This window comes from Amblyraja radiata, chromosome 29 (genome assembly GCF_010909765.2).
Source record: "Amblyraja radiata isolate CabotCenter1 chromosome 29, sAmbRad1.1.pri, whole genome shotgun sequence".
NCBI classification, from domain to species: Eukaryota; Metazoa; Chordata; class Chondrichthyes; order Rajiformes; family Rajidae; genus Amblyraja; species Amblyraja radiata.
Window position 1 is genome coordinate 29883116 of NC_045984.1, and position 18505 is coordinate 29901620.

The 18505-nt window shown below is 41.1% G+C and overlaps 1 protein-coding gene across 4 annotated transcripts in view; it reads left to right on the top strand.

The window, feature by feature from the left end:
* The window catches only part of marchf2 (membrane associated ring-CH-type finger 2), a 37057-nt gene that overhangs the window by 4908 nt on the left and 13644 nt on the right, over positions 1-18505 (top strand). For all 4 annotated transcript variants that reach the window (XM_033047110.1, XM_033047108.1, XM_033047109.1 and 1 more), the window contains exons 2-3: positions 9411-9540; positions 15662-15885. In XM_033047110.1, the coding sequence (XP_032903001.1) occupies positions 15710-15885 (176 nt within the window). In that variant the 5' untranslated portion in view covers positions 9411-9540; positions 15662-15709. The remainder of the gene's footprint in view (positions 1-9410; positions 9541-15661; positions 15886-18505) is intronic.

Here is an 18505-nt window from a genome sequence, read left to right on the forward strand (position 1 = left end):
AGTTGTATTTGCATTGGAGGATTTTCTAAAATTCTGATATCACTTTCAAAGAATACTCTGAGGCCTCGACTCTCTTAGTATTCAGTTTGTGTACCCTGGAACTGGAATGCTAATGGAATTGGCACTAAAAGAGATCATTATGGGATGGTGCATGAAAAGCGAGATGAGTTATTGGCAGTTCTATTGTGCCAAGACCCTGGTAGAAGCACTGTTCTCTGCTGCCGCTCCTGCAAGAACTATATTGTTAACGTTGAAACGACATTGTTAAATAGCCCAAAGAAGGATCCCGACTCGAAACGTCACCTACCCTTGTTCTCCAGAGATGCTGCCTGGCCTGCTGAGTTACTCCAGCAATTTATGTCTGTTCCTATTGTTAAAGTGATCGTTTCACTGTGATTTGATGTAGAGTGAACCTCGAAAGCCATGTGCAAGACCTGACTCTGAGGGTATTGTATATATTGCAATAAGGGTGCTGAGAAATGGGGTTTAGGGCTGCATCTGGGCAGGCATGACATGTTCAGGCCATTGCTGGGGATTGGTAGAAATAGCTCTTTATGTTTACAACCCAGCAGAATCCTACAGTCTCTCTCATCATCTCTTAGGTGTGTAGGAAACTGCTGTCTGCATATCTCTTTGCCAAAAGGAGGAAATCAGTAGATGTGATCAGAATAAACTGTCAAAGGATAAAGAATGTAGAGTACAAACATAGTATTGAAAATGTAAAGTAGATATATAGATTTCTGGAAAGATTACATTTCAAGTATTCGTACCATCCGGATTTGGTCTGCTGTGAGGACAATGCATAATATAAATAATAGAATCATAATCGTAAGTTATTAGCCAAGTATGTTTTGCAACATACGAGGAATTTGATTTACCATACAGTCATACCAAAATAGCAACAAGACACAAAACTGCATAAAAATCTGACATAAACATCCACCACAGCAGCTCCTCCACATTCCCCACTGTGATGGAAGGCAATAAAGTCTTATCTTCTTTCCTCCTTTCCTCCCACGGTCGGGGGAGTCGAACCACCCGCTGCCGGCGTTCGAGCTACCATGTCGGTGGGGGGGGGGGGGGGTCTAAGCTCCCATATCGGGACGGTCGAAACCCCTGCGGCTTGGAGTTCCCGAAATCGGTCCCTAACCAGGGACCGCGCGCGAGCTTCACGATGTTAAAGTCCGCAGCTCCCGCTGGTTGGAGCACCAAAGGCCGACCCCTGGCAAAGGGATCGATCGCTCCAAGATATTAAAGTCAGCAGGCTCCGCGGTTTTGGAGTTCTAGAAGTCTCAAACAGGAAGCCATCAACTCCACGATGTTAGGCCGCATTGCAGACGGAGATACGACACGGAGAAAGTTGCAACTCCGTCGAGGAAAGAGATTATAAACCTCCCATACAAATACAAAATACTAAAGATAAACTATAAAACATTCATTTTACAACAAACTAAAAACACTAAGAATGACAAAGACAAAGACAGACCGTTGGCGAGGCAGCCATTGTGCAGTGCCCACTGGTGGTATCATAGACTACCATTCTATCCATCAAGTAGTTCCTATTTTGGTCTCTGAATTATCTTTTGACTTCAGTTGTCCTATTATTTAAAATTAATTATTTTTAAATAAATGATTCTGTTTATAGGATAAGTATGTCCAAGATGTAATGCAAGCAGAATTTGTTATGTCACGCAGGATTTGTGATATGACTTATTCTGACACAATAACTTCCTGTGTAATGATGGTAGTAGTTTTTCTCTCTCGCACAGTCAGTTAGGATGTTGCAATTGCATGCAAATTTAAATGTATGCAAAATAAACTTGAGTTGCGCAGTTTTCAGATTGGTTGAGGGTGGTGGGAAGAGAGAGGGAGGGTGGGAGGAGATATATAACTTGAATCCCCAATCTATGATTTTGGAAGGTACACAAAAAAGCTGGAGAAACTCAGCGGGTGCAGCAGCATCTATGGAGCGAAGGAAATAGGCAACGTTTCGGGCCGAAACCCTTCTTCAGACTACTGCACCCGCTGAGTTACTCCAGCTTTTTTGTGTACCTTCGATTTTCCAGCATCTGCAGTTCCTTCTTAAACACTTTGATTTTGGAACTGTTTTATGTTGTGTTTTTATTACTTATTTCGAGTTAGTCTCAAAACAGTTCACAAGGAACTTGGTTGACTCTAGGATTCAGCACCATCTAAGATGAGCCTTGGTGCAAAATCCAAGGCGGATTCCAAAATGTAAATGGAGTGGGGAATCCCAGCAAGGTCTTGTTCTTAGTTGGACTCCTTGTCTGGCAGTGCCCAACCAGTAAGTGTGGGACATCTATGTTCATGCAGTAGTCCCAACATTTTCCATCACTATTGACAAATGCTGGCAGTCCTACAGGAGCTCAACCGATTGGAATATGTGCTCCAGGCCAGCAGATCAAAACAACTCGTACTCCTGATAAGTAACTACTACACACAAGCACCAACAGAATCATGGAAAATAAAAGACAGCAACTTACCAAGTTTTGGGTGGAGAACAGTGCATGTTTTCTTGCGTGAGTCACTGTTCTCAGCAATTACTCTGGGCATCAAAATTGTTATTTGCAATTTCTGGATGAAGCCTGAGAAGATGTGTTAAAATGTGATGTGTTTGGTAAGTTCAGGATACCAAACTTAACTGGTATTTTCATATCTTCAAATGAATCATTTTGAGAAATAGTATGAAGTAATTGAAGGCTTTACAATATGATTAAGCAGATGAATGTGACAGCAGCTTTCATGATTAGATGTCTTTATCCTAATCAATATGATAGTATCCCTGATCTATTGAGAGGGATCTGTGGACAATGCAATGAGGGGAGGGGGGTAATGCCCATTAACAATGAACTGCAGACAAACCCAGAAATCAGAGCATAAATCCAATGGGTTTAATCCATGGATTTTATGATTCAGGATGAAGGTTCTACAAATATCTGCCATAGATTGTGGTTATGTTTAAATAAATATGTGAGTAGAATATATTTACCTGAATTGTGGTACAGCTTTTTCAATCTAATGTTTTAAGACCACTATATGCCTGCAACTGTGGTTTCTATCAGGCAATACTGTGCTTGGCAAAGTGGATGTGGTATAATTTTAGTACAGTAATTTACAATGAATAATTTATACTAATCTGTGCACATTTCAATTACGCCTTAAACCTATTGCATCTGATCTCATTTGGGGATCAGAGGGTTCAATAAATACCTTAAAGGAATCTGAAGAAATTTAGCTACTGAGCTATTGATATCTGGCATTGTTCTTCAATTATTTATATATTTTTGTGGGGAAGGAGGGAGGAGGGGGTTTTGCCCCCTTTTTTGAATTAATACACAGCGGAAAAGGTATGGTTAACTACCAGTGTATGGTGATGTGCTAAATGTTCAGGGAGTACAGTGTAGAAGAAAATAACGTTCAAATGACAACAAAAATAAACATAAGTAGAATATCAAACAGTCGACAGGGAGCAGTCATGTGTTCTGTTCCCTAATCTTAGGAACTCGCGTCTGACATTTCCAGTCTTTTTAAATAAGATCAATGTATCTTCAAGTGAATTATTAACATTCTAGAAGAAGGTTGCTCCTAGATTTTCTTTGTGATGAATACTGGTTGAATATGAGCACACATTTGATCAAATAAATAAACCTGTATATGTTTATTGCTTTTTTTAAAATAAATGGAGTGGGTGTTTTCTGAGTTGCACTGTGGTACCAGATAGATCAGTTTATTCATTGGTCTTTGAATCAGATACTTTCAGACACAGATAATGTGCCGCAGTTTTTCTTTGTCTGTCATGAGATTGCCCAGCTTCATCTTTTTGATTATTATTCTGCGTCTCCTGGTGCAAGTCTGCTTTTCTTTGTTTGGAGGGATAAGAATACAGTCAGATGCAAAGACCATAGAGTGGATGGCATCCCATGAATGAATCATTTACTATTACTCACTGATGAGGCTGTAAAGAATCAGTCATTTTTTGAGATGGTAAAGTTAAAAAAATAACCTGCTGGCCAGTCAGATGAATGCATATTTGTTTTTTTAAACAGGATTCATAGTTTGATTATTGATATATTTTCTCCTTTTTTATTGTGACTGTGGATTGATACTGAAGAGCCAAAGAGAAAGTTTAAGTTCCAGATCACTGGTTTTTGAATAGGGGCTGGTGTAAATATGTTTTCAGAGATGGTTTAAAATGTCCAAATCAAGCAGGAATGGAGTTTATTGAATTTTGACTAAATCAGAAACAGTATGTTTAATAAGGGAGGTGGAGAAAATGGAAAAAACATCTGCTTAGCAAGAAATTTCCACAGAATTGCAGCCAAGTTATTAGAAAACCTAGTGAGTGGTTGAAGGAAAAGGGCTGATATTTATTTTGTGGTGGTAGTGATGGAAATTGAGGCTGGAGGAGGTTCAATATCGTGGTGGAATCATTAAAGAATTGAAGCATGGCAGGAATTTTAACTTTGTGCTCCATAGATGAGGGATCTAGGTGGGAGGCGGGCAGAGAGGATAGTGACCAGATACAGTGAAGTTTTGCTGTGAGTGAAGAGATTGTGCATGGAAATTGGATAGCAATTGAGCAAATAAGCATACTGGATATGTCCCCACGGATTAGAACTTTTGATCTGACAAAATGATTGCCAATCCCAAAATTTTAATTTAAAAAAATAAAATTATTATTATTATTTTTATTAAAAGCAATTGTACAAGGATAAAACATTCGGCATCTAAAATTATACAATTATTGTACAGCTTCAATTTTAACCTTTTAACCTGAAAATGAGAGAAAAGAAAAGAGAACAAGAGAGGGAAAAAGTGAGAAGTGAAAAGATAGTTCGAAAAAGCAGATAGAAAAGACCCCTAGACTACCAACGTCAAAGATCTTATAGCGGAGCTCTGCTATAAGATCTTTGACCAACGTAGTGTGGCCAAAAGTGAATAAAGATATAAGAGAGAAAAGAAAAAGAAAAAAGTAAAGTGGATATATACCTGGCCCTCGACCCCCCCCCCCCCCCCCCCCCCCCCCTCCCACCCCCCCCGCCCACCTCACCCAACCCAGAATCGGATTTAAATTTAGATTTGTGTTGCGCTATACTATCCTTGTAAGAATTCGGTGAAGGGTATCCATGTCTTGAGAAATTGATCTGGTTTTTCTGCCAACAATCCTAAAATTTAAATGGTTGATTTAACAAGCACCTTATAATAATGGCGACTAAGAAACATCTGCTTTGTTTAAAAATCTCATTTAGTTTACTAACATCTTTCAAGAAAATAAATTGTGAATTTTTATTAGATCTAGCTATTTGTGACTCTGAAACCATTGCAATGTGGTTGACTTGTAACTGACCCTGAATGACCAAGCAAGCCACTTGTGTTCAGGGCCTTTGTGGAAAACCAGTAAATTCTGACTATTCATGTACCATGAATTATTCAATTTTGGATGTATTCTGGCAAAAGGCTGATCAGCTGGAATTTGAATGAAGTTGTAATGAAAGGAAGTTCTATCGGCATGTAAGTAGGTTTTGATGATGTGACTGGTCAGAGACAGATCAGAATCATAAGACGTAGAAGCGAATGTTAAGAGGTCAACCACAAATGTAAGTAGGGCTTTATGAGCAGAGATTAGAAAGACTGAATTCAGAAGAGTGGGAAATCAGAATAGGATAAGATCAAAATAACAAATATGAAGAACTGTGGGAAGACGGAATAGATGAAAGTTCCAGAGAAAAATTTGGACTTGATTTCTCGCAGATGATGGAGTTTCAAGCAGCGATAGAAATGAAATGAGTCATAGTCATACGGCAAAGAAACAGGCCCTTCAGGCCAACTAGTCCATGCGACCGATGCAGAGAAATTGGAAAAAACACTGTTTAAGTCCCAACTGCCCACAATCTATTTATGTATCTGTCCAAATGTCTTTTAAATGTTCTAGTACCTGCTTCAACTACCTCCACTGGCAGCTTTTCCATATACCCATCACCCTCTGTGTGAAACAGTTGCCCCTCAGGTTCCCATTAAATCTTTACCTTCTCACCTACACCAATGTCCTCTGGTTGATTTCTCCAACTCGTACTCTGGGTAAAAGATTCTGTGCATTCAGCCTAACTATTCTCCTCATGATTGTACACACCTCTACAAGGTCACCCCTCATTGCTTGAAAGAGATTAAGTTGAATTGGTAGTGAGGCTGGATCACAGCCACACTAAGTAGATAGTGTAAGTACAGCTGACTTCTTAATTATGCATCAGCACCTACGATGTAGTATAAAATGCAGCTATTTTTTAAGTTTTCCATTCTGCCTCCAATGCTGTAGTAACTCCTCACTTTTGAGAAGCCTACATGCCATTGTTCACACAGATTACACTGATGTTGAGTTGACTTTTTCAAAATCCCTCTCTGGGCTTTTTAAGCATGTATTGCAATCTCCTCCATATGTGTAAGTGGCTGAACAATTTATCCACAGTATCCAACTGGGTGTTTTCCCCAGTGTAAAGTTCTCTTTATGATGCCAGCACTCTGCTATTGTTCAAGATTCCAGATGAAATCTGTTTTGGTTTTTAAAAAGTCCCTTGTTGTAATGTTAGTTTATATAACAGTCGCAAAAAAAATATCAGGTTGGCATCTGGAGAAATTAATGTCTCTGGTAATCTTAAAGATGAGATGAATTGGAACATAAATTCAGTATGGATGTTATCACATACCAAGTGATTGGTTTGTATTGCTTTAGGGTTGTTAAAATCTTGGCCTAGAATGACTGACAATTAGTTGGATCTGAGCAGAATGCAATATTTGTGAAATTTTTTTTGGCCGACTGTTGTGATTATATCGAGGTAGTGCCAGACTAAGCTGCTGATAAATGTATGCAGAGCTTTGAAATGCTGGATACAAAATTGGAAATAACCCATTTGTCTAAACTTGGAGAGCTTGGGGACTCTCAACCATGTGTAGGATGCAGGTGTAATTTAACAAACTGAGACTGGCCTTGAAAATCATTTGCTCCTAAATGTCGGCTATTGGCTCAGCAAAAAAGAGGAGACATTTGTTTTTCCAAATTCTTCCTTTTATGAGAAGTGGTGAACCCAAAGTAAAAGGCGTATTGGATTTTGCACAGCTCTTGGCACTGAGTCACTCAGCTGCGGCATTAGAACGTAAACCTTTGAAGGAGCCTGTGTCATTTGCATGCACAGCTCAAGCAAAAAGGTACAGGGTTGGTCATTTATGCAAAAGTATATGGGGAGGTAGGTTAGTTATAGAACTATTTCCTCCCCTTATTGCTCACAATCTAAAGATTGTAGATGAGGAGATTGAGGAGGTGAGGTGTTTTTTGCTGGGAGTGCCCAAAAGGCATCTCAAGCTACAGCCAGATGCACGTTGAGCTCAATTCCAGATTGAAATATGGAGCAATGCAGAAAGAAATACTATGAAGTTAAGCGCTCGACAGCTTCTGCTCACTAATAAGAGACGATGTCGTCTTTTGCAGCGCTATGTTCACTGAGATTCCATAACACTCATACACACACTTAAGAGACACACCTATTTTTTTTCCGCTCCATCTCCACTCTTTCTCCTCCTCCCTGGTTTTCATAGATCTTGAAAAGTCGAGCAGAGAGTTTGTGAGCAGCCATTTTGAAAGGTGAGAAGCACTAAATTAGTATTTTTGTAACTGTTTTCACCAAGGAAAACAACATGGAGGACAGTGAGATTGGCATGGAGAATACTAATATGCAGAGATTCTTGAACATTAGGTCTACTCGCATTTGAACGGAGGAGGTCAATTAAGGATAGTCGGCATGGCTTTGCATACGCCAGGTTGTGTCTCACTAATTTGATTTAGTTTTTTGAGGAGGTGACAAATGTGATCAATGTGGATGTTGTCTACATGGATTTCAGTAAGGCATTTAATGAAGTCCCCCATGGTAGGCTGATCCAGAAGATTAAGATGCACGGGATTAACAGTGACATGGTTGAATGGATTCAGAACTGGCTTACTTATAGAAGACAGAGGGATAAGGTGGAAGGACAACATCCAGGCTGGAGTGATTGGTGCAGATGATACCAAGAATGCTGAGGCCATGGACTGTGGGGAAGGCTGTCAATGTATACAGGAGAATATGGGTTGGCTACAGAAATGGGCAGAGAAATCGCAGATGGAGTTTAATCCCAGCTGAGGTATTGCCATGTGGGAGATCAAATGTAAAGAGAATATATACAATTAATGGTATTACCTGTATCAACATTGATGTAAAGAGGGATCTCAGGACCCAAGTCCAAAACTCCCTGATAGTGGCAAAGCAAGTATATAGTGGTAAACAAAGGATTTGGTATGCTTGCCTTCATAGGTCAGAGCATTGAGTTTAAGAGTCAGGAAGTTATGAAGCTTTATAGAACCTTGGTTGGGCCACATCTGGAGTATTACGTGCAGTTCTGATTATCCAATTACAGGAAGGATGTGGAGGCTTTGGAAAGGTTGCAGAGGAGGTTTACCAGAATGATGCCTGGATTAGGGAGTATTGACAACAGGGAACGTTTGGACAGACTTGGATTGTTTTCTCTGGAAAGCCAGGGGTTGCGGGGAGACCTAATAAAGTAGATAAAATTATGAGAGGCAGAACCTATTTCCCAGGATGGAAAAATCAAATACTAAAGGGCATGGCTTTAAGGGGAGAGGAGCAAAGTTTAAAGGAGATGTGCAGGGCAGGTGAGTGCCTGGAAAATGCTACCTGGCTAGTGATTTTGGCAGATATGATAGGATTTCAGGAAATTTTGGATAATGTAGGGATTGAAAGGATATTGATTATGTGTAAGAATTAGGCTCGGCGTCACGTCCTTGTGCTGTACTGTTCCATGTTCTATATACATATTCCTACACTCTCAAAGACCTGGATATTTATTGTAAGCCAACCATGCCAGGAGTCCACCTTACTAACTTTATCTCGCAAGCCAAGATTGCAAGGAAATGGTACCCATCCCTCCAGAGAGTAGGGATCCTCTTGGGCCCAGACACTGCCTATTTAGTTGAGTTTAGTTTAGAGATACAGCACGGAAACAGGCCCGTCTGCTCACCGGGTCCGCGCCGACCAGCGATCCCTGCACATTAACACTATCCAACACCCACTATGGACAATTTTTTCCATTTACCAAGACAATTAACCTACAAACATGCAAGGCTCACCTGCCTGAAAGGTATTGGGTGGTAAACTGACGCACCAAGATCACCTGAGAAGATATGCAATATTTGTGGTATGCAAGTATCCTCCTGTCCTTCCACTTCTCTGATTCCCTTCTTGAAATCATTCTCTAAATGATTCTGCATATGAGCTGGACATTTTCTACAAAGGATTTGTATAGTTATTATTGATATGCTTTTCTTTTTGGCGTTACCTTTGTAGGTTCCCTAGAGGGAAGATCACCACCACGACAATAAGAAATAAATGCTGTGGAGGAGCAGGAGCTTAAAAATGATGAGCCTCTGGATGATGTGGTGTCAAAAGGGCACCCTGCTTATTGCTTCAATCCATGGTAAGTGCAGCTCGGATACAATGAAGGCAGAAGGTAGTTTTCGAGGAGAGATGTATGGCACTGTTTTGAGGTTTGTACAGTGAAATGCTTAGAGATCTTCCAGCCTGTCAGAGCAAATATTTATGATTATTAAAGACATGGTAGAATTCAACCCTTTTACATCTTGCAGGAGGTCATCATTTTTGCACTGGAGTTGAGGTGCACCAGCCTTCATTGATATTACAGCAGATATATACGTACTCAAGGATGGCATGGTGGCGCAGAGGTAGAGTTGCTGCCTTACAGCGCCAGAGACCCAGGTTCGATCCTGACTACAGGTGCCGTCTGAATGGAGTTTGTAAGTTCTCCCCTTGACCAAAGATCCTATAGGATCTTTGCCCTTGACCACATGGGTTTTCCCAGGGTGCTCCGGTTGCCTCCTACATTCCAAAGAGTTACGGGTTTTTAAGGGGCTGTCCCACTGTACGAGCTAATTCAAGAGCTCTCCCGAGTTTAAAATAAAATCAAACTCGTGGTAAGCACGTAGAATGTACCTAGCGGGACGCCTCTTAGCGGCTCGTAACGCAAACGGCAGGTACGCGGGAAACACGGTAAGCTCGTGAAGACTCGTGAAGATTTTTTAACATGTTGAAAAATGTCCACAAGAGCCCCGAGTACCTACGAGCAGCTATTACCGTAATTCTCAGAGTTCGAATCAGTAGAAACTAGGGAGAACTCTTGAATTAGCTCGTACAGTGGGACAGCCCCCTCAGGTTAATTAGCTTTGGTAAGTTTGTAAATTGTCCCTAGTGTGTGGGGATTGCTGGTCGGCACGGACGCGGTGGACTGAAAGGCCTATTCCGCGCTGTATCTCTAAACTAAAAGTACTTGGTTTTCGCTTCCATGCAAGCACAGGCTTGAGGTCATCATAGCTCTGCGATCAGTAATCCAGTTGCAGGTCAATCTCCAGTACAAGCAGATTGCTGTTCTACAATGGAGAGAGATGGCTCGATTGCTGTCATGTGAGCAGACAGCTGTTTTGCGTGAATTGTTTATTGGAGTTGGCAGAAGTCTGATCCGGTACAGTCTGGGTCATGTTGGCAGAAGTCTGATCCGCAATTCCGTGTCCCTCACCATCTTCCAGTCCCGCCTCAAGACCCATCTCTTCACCTCTGCCTATCCTTAGCCCCACATCCCCGTCCCTTTTCATCTGTGCATTAATTGTCTCATACTGTGTTTTGTATTGAATTCTGCCTTTACTTTGTGTACTAGTCATGTCTCTACTATTTATTTCATTCCCCTTACATGTTTTTCCTCTCCATGCTCAATTTTTGTAAGGTGTCCTTGAGACTCTTGAAAGGCGCCCATAAATAAAATTTATTATTATTATTATTATTATGTTGCTTATCCTGTGGTACAGGAGTCCTAAAGCAACAGGGAGCCATTTCCAAACTGACAGAGGTAGTAACATTAAAGTGTTGAATGCATGGCAAATAGTTAGATTGGAGTAATGGATCTCAATTCATGGGGCATCTCGACCTTGCGGTCTGGAATTGGGGAGTTATTCTGCTGGTGTTCTCCAGTGTGAAGAACAATTTGTAGACTTGTACCGATCCAGAAAACCATGTGGTATGTTGAGGAATCAAATGGTAAATGGACTATCTGATTATATAGCATTGTACTTAAAAAAAAAAAAGGACACATTCATTATTTTGCCCAGTTGGAGCTGTATAAAATGTTGGTTAAGCCACACTTTGAATACTGTATGCAATTCTGGTGTTGTGTTACAGGAAGGATGTGGTGCTTTGGAGAGGGTGCAGTAGTGGTTCACCAAGATGTTGCCTGGTGTGAGAGTATTCGTTATAAGGAGAGGTTGAACAAACTTGGATTGTTTTCTGTGGATCATCGGAGCCCAAGGGGAGAAGTGATAGATGTTTATAAAAATTATGGCAGATGTACGGTAGATAGTCAGTCCTTTTTCCCCAGAGTAGAAATGTCAAATGTTAGATTGCATGGCTAATAGGTGAGAGAGGAAAAGTTTAAAAGAGATGTATGAGGCAAGTTTATTTACTCGGGGTAGTAGATAAACTTTATACACCTGGAACTTACTGGTCAGTTGTGGTGGTGGGAGCAGATATGATAGTGACATTTAATGGGCATTTAGACATGCATATGAAAGTGCAAGGAATGGAGGGATGTGGATTATATGTAGCTAGATGGGTATTAATTAAATTTGATATCATGGTCAGCATAGACATGGGCAGAAGGGCTTATTAATGTGCTGTTATATGTTCTATGTAATTAAAATGCCATTGGGGAAGATGGATTAGGACATTTATATTAACAAATGCAAGAGTAGAGAAGCAATGACCAACACTTATGTAATATTTGCATAGTTGGCAACAACTACATATCCCTTTAAAGCACAAGCCTATTTGAAAAAAGTGGTTCAACTGCGTAACAAGAAAAGTTAAAGATTGTGTCACACTGTTTCCAAGAAGTGTAATAAATTTGAGAACATAAATTTCAGAATTCAGCAAAAGTGGACCATGAAAGTGGTAAGGAAAGGAGAAGTAGATTACAGCAATAATATTGCAAGAAACACAAATGCAGATTGAAAGAGCTTTCATATCCAGTTGAAAAAGAAAAAGATCAGCAAAGGTTAGTCATAAAGACATGCACAAGAGAAACAGATCTTTTGCCCACTTAGTCCGTCTGACCATTAATCATACATTTACCCAAGTCCTACATTAATTCCATGTTTCATTTTACCACACATTCATTCTCCCCAGACTCGCCCACATGCTAGGGCCAAGGTACAGTGGTGAAATAACCTACCATCTTTTGGCATGTGACAGGAACCTGAGAAACCAGAGAAAACTAACATAATCACAGGGAGGTACACAAAAATGCTGGAAAAACTCAGCGGGTGCAGCAGCATCTATGGAGCGAAGGAAATAGGCAACGTTTCGGGCCGAAACCCTTCTTCAGACTGATAGGGGGTGGCGGGGAGAAGGAAGGAAAAAGGAGGAGGAGACAGCTCGAGGGCTGAGGAAGGGGAGGAGAGAGCAAGGGCTAACAAAATTGGGAAATTCAATGTTCATGCGCGCAGGGAGAACCTGCAAGCTCCTCACAGACGACACTCAAAGTCAAAATTGAGGCCGAATCTCTCACACCGTGAAGCAGCAGACTTACTAACTGCACCATTGTCATGTTCATGTGGTTTCCCTGTAGACTGAGGTAGAGGCAATGCGTTACTGTGTTCATTAAAAAGAGTTTCAAAATTCTGAAATGGCAGTGGAGATCCAGAGAGAAATCTGCGATGATTAGTAATAGAATGAACATCCACCTTGCAAAGTGAGCCGCAGCAGAGTGCAACAGTTGCAGGTGAGAGTGAGTTGCTCTGTACGTTGTGCAGCAAAAAGCGTTACATTAAACGTTTATGAGTGAGCAACACCTGGTGAGTTTTGCATAAGGTCACTGAATTTGCTTGGTCAATCTGCTGAAAAACGAGGATTACATCTTCAACTTCACATGTGTGATGTTTCCAACTCTGGATGACTCATGCTGGCAGGAACTTGCAATGTGATTGGAATTTTCGGGCATTGAGTAATCATTGGCAATCTTGTCTCATTCCTCCTCTGTCTGGGAGTATATCTCTACACAGATGTTAAAGTCATTGTTAAATCAGCCACGTATTTGTGGACTTTCCAATCATGAGGCCACATGAGGCACTGTGTTGAAAGACTTAAGAATCAGTGTCCTATGTGTATATTTGTTCCCTATGCCTAACAGATAATCACAGTCTTCCTCAGTGTTGCTCATACAAAGTTTGCCCCTCTGATTACCTAAAGGATTTGTAATGCATCAGATATGTATACGGCAAGGAAATGAAGAACTATTCATTTCAGTCAGATTCATTAGTAGTTATACATTTTCTGGCAAATTATAAACTGAAAAAAGGTACTCTGCTAGTAATCAGAAGAACGAGAGTTCAAAACCCACAATGGCAATCATGGAAATTTAATTCGGTTCATTCAATAAAATCTAGATAAAAAAAACCCAATATCTGTAATAGTAATTATAAAGCTGCGTATTAGTATAAACACACATCTGGTTCATTAATCTCCTAGGGAGAACATTTTGGCCATCCTTCCCCTGTCTGGTCCGTGTGTTGCAGACCCAACAGCATTACGGTTGACTCTTAACTGCTGACCAAAATAGGCTAGCAAGGCATTTAGTTTAGTGCACTGTCAGGAGGGGCAATAAATGTAGGTCTTGTAACTGGTGCCTTATATCCCATAAATAATTAAAAATAAAGCCAAATTCCACATTCTTGTGGATAGAAACTGGAGCAACTTGTATATATAAAACTTACATACACGCAATTTAAACAGAAGTCTAGTCTCCAGTTTATGATTAATTTTTTAATGTAATTATTGGAGTCCTGCCTTTTATTCTAATTTCCCAATTCACCTCGGTCGTCTTGCTCCTATTTAAATGTTTTAATTTAAGACCCAGTAACAATGCTCTTGAAACTTTATGACACTCTGTGAAATTCTGATTGCTTATTTTAAAATGATCTTTTAACATGATTTATTAACACTGTCTTGCTACACAGGACAAGATCTAAAATAGTTGTTCCTCGGTGATCTTTGACACATTTTTCTAGAAGAATCTTGTGCATTTTATTACTCTTGCCACTTTAGTGTTTCAGAATATAACAATGTTAAAACCTTTCATTCTCCTAATAATATTGCATTGCCCTCATTGAACTCTTGTTTAATCTAATCAATTTTAGAAGATTGTTGAAATTTAACTTTCCATCAGTCAATTTTATATTTGCCTTTATAGCAAGATACGGATTTACAATATTTAATGTTCTCTGCCTCAGAAGGCAGTGGAGGCCAATTCTCTGGATGCTTTCAAAAGAGAGTTAGATAGAGCTCTTAAAGCTGGCGAAGTCAGGGGATATGGTGAAAAGGCAGGAATGGGGTACTGATTGTGGATGATCATCCATGATCATATTGAATGGCGATGCTGGCTCGAAGGGCTGAATGGCCTACTCCTGCACCTGTCGTCTATTGTCTATAATGTGCTGAAGGAAAGGAGATCAACTGAATTCTAAAATGACGTTTAGTACTGTTAATATGAACTAGAGTTTGACATGGTTTCAAGGCTGGACTAGGTAAGTGTACTGTACAAATATAATATAGGAGATGGAAAAGTGTGTGGGGAAAACTCATCGTCTTCAAAGATAACAATCATTGCCAGTTAATATATCGGTAAACAAAGCTATTGAATGGAATGAGAGAAATAGAATGGTGTGCTTGACCTTTGACAGTAGACAAATTTGGTGCAAATGTAGTGTAGAAAGTGAGAGAAATCAAAAGAGGAGTTGCTCAGGATGAGAACAGGTGAGTAGGTGGGGGAGTGTGTTATGTGGAGTGGAACATATATTCGAGAAAGGAATTTAGTCTTTGACTTATTAATGATTACACAGTGTTTACTTTAGAGATACAGAGTGGAAACAGGCTCTTTGGCCCACCAAGTCCACGCCGACCAACTAGTACACTAGTTCTATCCTACACTCTAGGGACAATTTACAGAAGTCAATTCATTTACTGTGCAAGCCCACACATCTTTAGAATGTGGGAGGAAACTTGGGAACCTGGAGAAAACCCGTGTTGTCACAAAGAGAATGTGCATACTCAGTACAGAGAGCGTCAGTAGGCAGGATCAAACCTGGGTCTATGGCGCAAAATGCAGCAACTCTACCGCTGTGCCACCCAGTAATAAGACAGAATTGAAAACTCAAATCTAATAATGCATTGACAACATTCTCCTCTACTCCAGTCAGCATTAAGGAAGTCAAGTCATTTCCAAGGGTATTTCCAAATAAAAGTTGTTTTATCTTGTGTGGTTCTGCCTCTAATAGCCACACACTTACTCTTTCTCAGATGGAGGGCTCAAAAGACTCTCAAACCAACAGGGCCAATATGGATGTTCCAAGAGATTTATTTTCATTTTCATAATGGTAATGATGACCTGTTATTGAAGTCTGCGCTATTAATGCTAACGACGTTTGTGATTGGGGTAAGAAGCATGTGCCTTCAATCAATTTTCAATTTTTGTTTTTCAGACGCATGAATGTGGGAGTCTGTGTCGCTGGTAGTATTAACTCGTTGCCATGACAACAGGTGACTGCTGTCATCTCCCTGGATCTCTCTGTGATTGTACCGCCACCTCTGCCTTTTCCAAGACGGTAGCACCAGCTGACGCTGGTCGGCCTCAGTACATCACGCAAGTGACAGCAAAAAATGGCCGTCTCCTGTCAAGTGTCGTGAAGGCCCTCGGTACACAAAGGTAAGTGATAGTGAGCCGCCAGTAAACGGGAGTGTATTTCTGTTTGTTCTTGCCATTTCAAGGCATGACAGAAGCAGCATTATCGATATCATAGGCATTGTCCTTTTCTGCCTAAAACATCTTTCTCTGCAGTTTACATCAATATGCCTGCTGAGATTTTATGGCAAACCGATAACTGTGCTATAAAAACAAAACATGCTGGAAACTCTCAACAGGTCAGGCAGTGTCTGTGGAAGGGAAAAATAGAGTTAAGTTTCAAATTGAAGATCTTTGGAACCGAATCTGAAGAAGGGCCTTCACCCGAAATCTATTCCTTTTCTCCAGAGATACTGCCTGGCCCACTGAGTTACTCCATGTTTTTGTGTCTATCTTCAATAGAAGAAAAAAAAGAGTTAGAGGTACACTAGAATAGTGGAATAACTAATGAATAACTTGTTTTATCTGACAAGACTTTGAGGGTGCCTGAATGGCGGGAATGGAGGAGGTGAAAGAACAGGCGTTGTATCTCCTGTGGTTGCATGGGGAAAATGCAGTTGGACATGGAGTGATTGATGGGGATAATAATGTACCAAAAAGTGGCAAAAGGAACAGTTCCATTAAAATGCCAAAAGAGGCCAGGAGAGGAAGTCTGGCGGGGGAATCTTTGTTGGAGCTGACAAATTACAAAGGATGTTCTGTTGAATACAGAAGATGATGAGAACAGTGGGTGAGAGGACAGGCAGGAAATAGATAAGATAAGGTCAATGCCTCCGTGCACAATGGCTGAGGGGGAAGCGATGTTTGGGGGGAAAAAAGACATTACAGAGGCCCCTTGTGGAAAGCCTCATTGTTGGATCAAATACAATGGAGAGAGTAGAACTGAGAGAATGGAATGGAGTCCTTGCAGAAGGCACGTTTTTTTTTTTTGTAAGTAAAACAAGACCAAAATTTGTGTGTTAAGAAGTTATCATTCCAATTAAAGCGCTGGACAGGCACTGGCTCAGTCTCCATCGGGTGCATTTTGTAGCTGGCTAGTGGGAGGTGTTTAATATTAAACAGCATAATTTTATGAAAATGTCATGAATTTATTTTGGCTTGTACAAACTTGCTGCAGCTCATACTGAGCCCTGAATGGAGTGGGGGATCAACCGTTCACACTCAAATTTAACAACTGTATCACTTTTATAATTAAAAGTGTAACAGACGGCATTGTGGCGCAGCGGTAAAGTTGCTGCCTCACAGCGCCAGAGTCCCGAGTTTGATCCTAACTATGGATGCTGTCTGTACAGAGTTTGTACGTTCTCCCCGTGACCATGTGGGTTTTCTCTGGGAGCTCCGATTTCCTCCCACACTCCAAAGACGTACAGGTTTGCAGTCTAGTTGGCTAGTGTGTAGGATACAGAACTTACAAAATTCTTAAGGGGTTGGACAGGCTAGATGCAGGAAGATTGTTCCCGATGTTGGGGAAGTCCAGGACAAGGGGTCACAGTTTGAGGATAGAGGGGAAATCCTTGGTGAATCTCTGGAACTCTCTGCCACAGAAGGTAGTTGAGGCCTGTTCATTGGCTGTATTTAAGAGGGAGTTAGATGTGGCCCTTGTGGCTAAAGGGATCAGGGGGTATGGAGAGAAGGCAGGTACAGGATACTGAGCTGGATGATCAGCCATGATCATATTGAATGGCGGTGCAGGCTCGAAGGGCCGAATGGCCTACTCCTGCACCTATTTTCTATGTTTTCTATAGTGTTATGGGGTGATCACTGGTTGGCGCGGACTCGGTGGGCCCAAGGGCCAGTTTCCGTGCTGTATCACTAAACTAAAAGCCACTACTGAAAATTCAACGGGTAATTTAGTAGTGATGGCACGGAGGAGGCCATTCATTCCACTGAGTCTAATCCACCATTGATGGGTTGCGTTGCGGGACCAGGCTATGGGTGAGTGGTGAAATATTGCGTTGGGGGAACAGGTAAGTGGTGGAATCTGGTTGCGTTGGGGTAACGGGTGAGTGGTGGATTATTGCATTGGGGACGGGGCCCAACGGGTCCCACTTGGTCCAGTAAAAGCTAAAAGTCTGGAATCACTCTGCAAGTCGGGCAGCATTAAAGGAATACAAATAGTGAATATTGAGGTTCAAAACCTTTCATTACAATGGGAATGTTTCAGGTATTAGGTATTTTATATTTTAGTTTAGAAATACAGTGTGGAAACAGGCCCTTCGGCCCACCGGCCCATCAGTGATCACCCCGTACACTAACACTATCCTACACACTAGCCAATTAGCCTGAAAACCTGTACGTCTTTGGAGTGTGGGACCAGAGCTCCCAGAGAAAACCCAGTGATCACCAACACTATCCTACACACTAGGGACAATTTACCGTTCTTACCAAAGCAAATGAACCTATATAGCTGTACATCTTTGGAGTATGGGAGGAAACCGGAGCACCCGGTGAAAGCCCATGTGGTCACGGGGAGAACGTACAAACTATTGTACAGACAGCACCCCCAGTCAGGATCAAACACGGGTCTCTGGTGCTGTAAGGCAGCAACTCTACCACTTCACCACCATGCCGCCCCTTGCTTAACTCTTTTGTACATTACTGCCATTTGTGCATTAGAAGACAAATTGCCTTAATAAAAAGCATG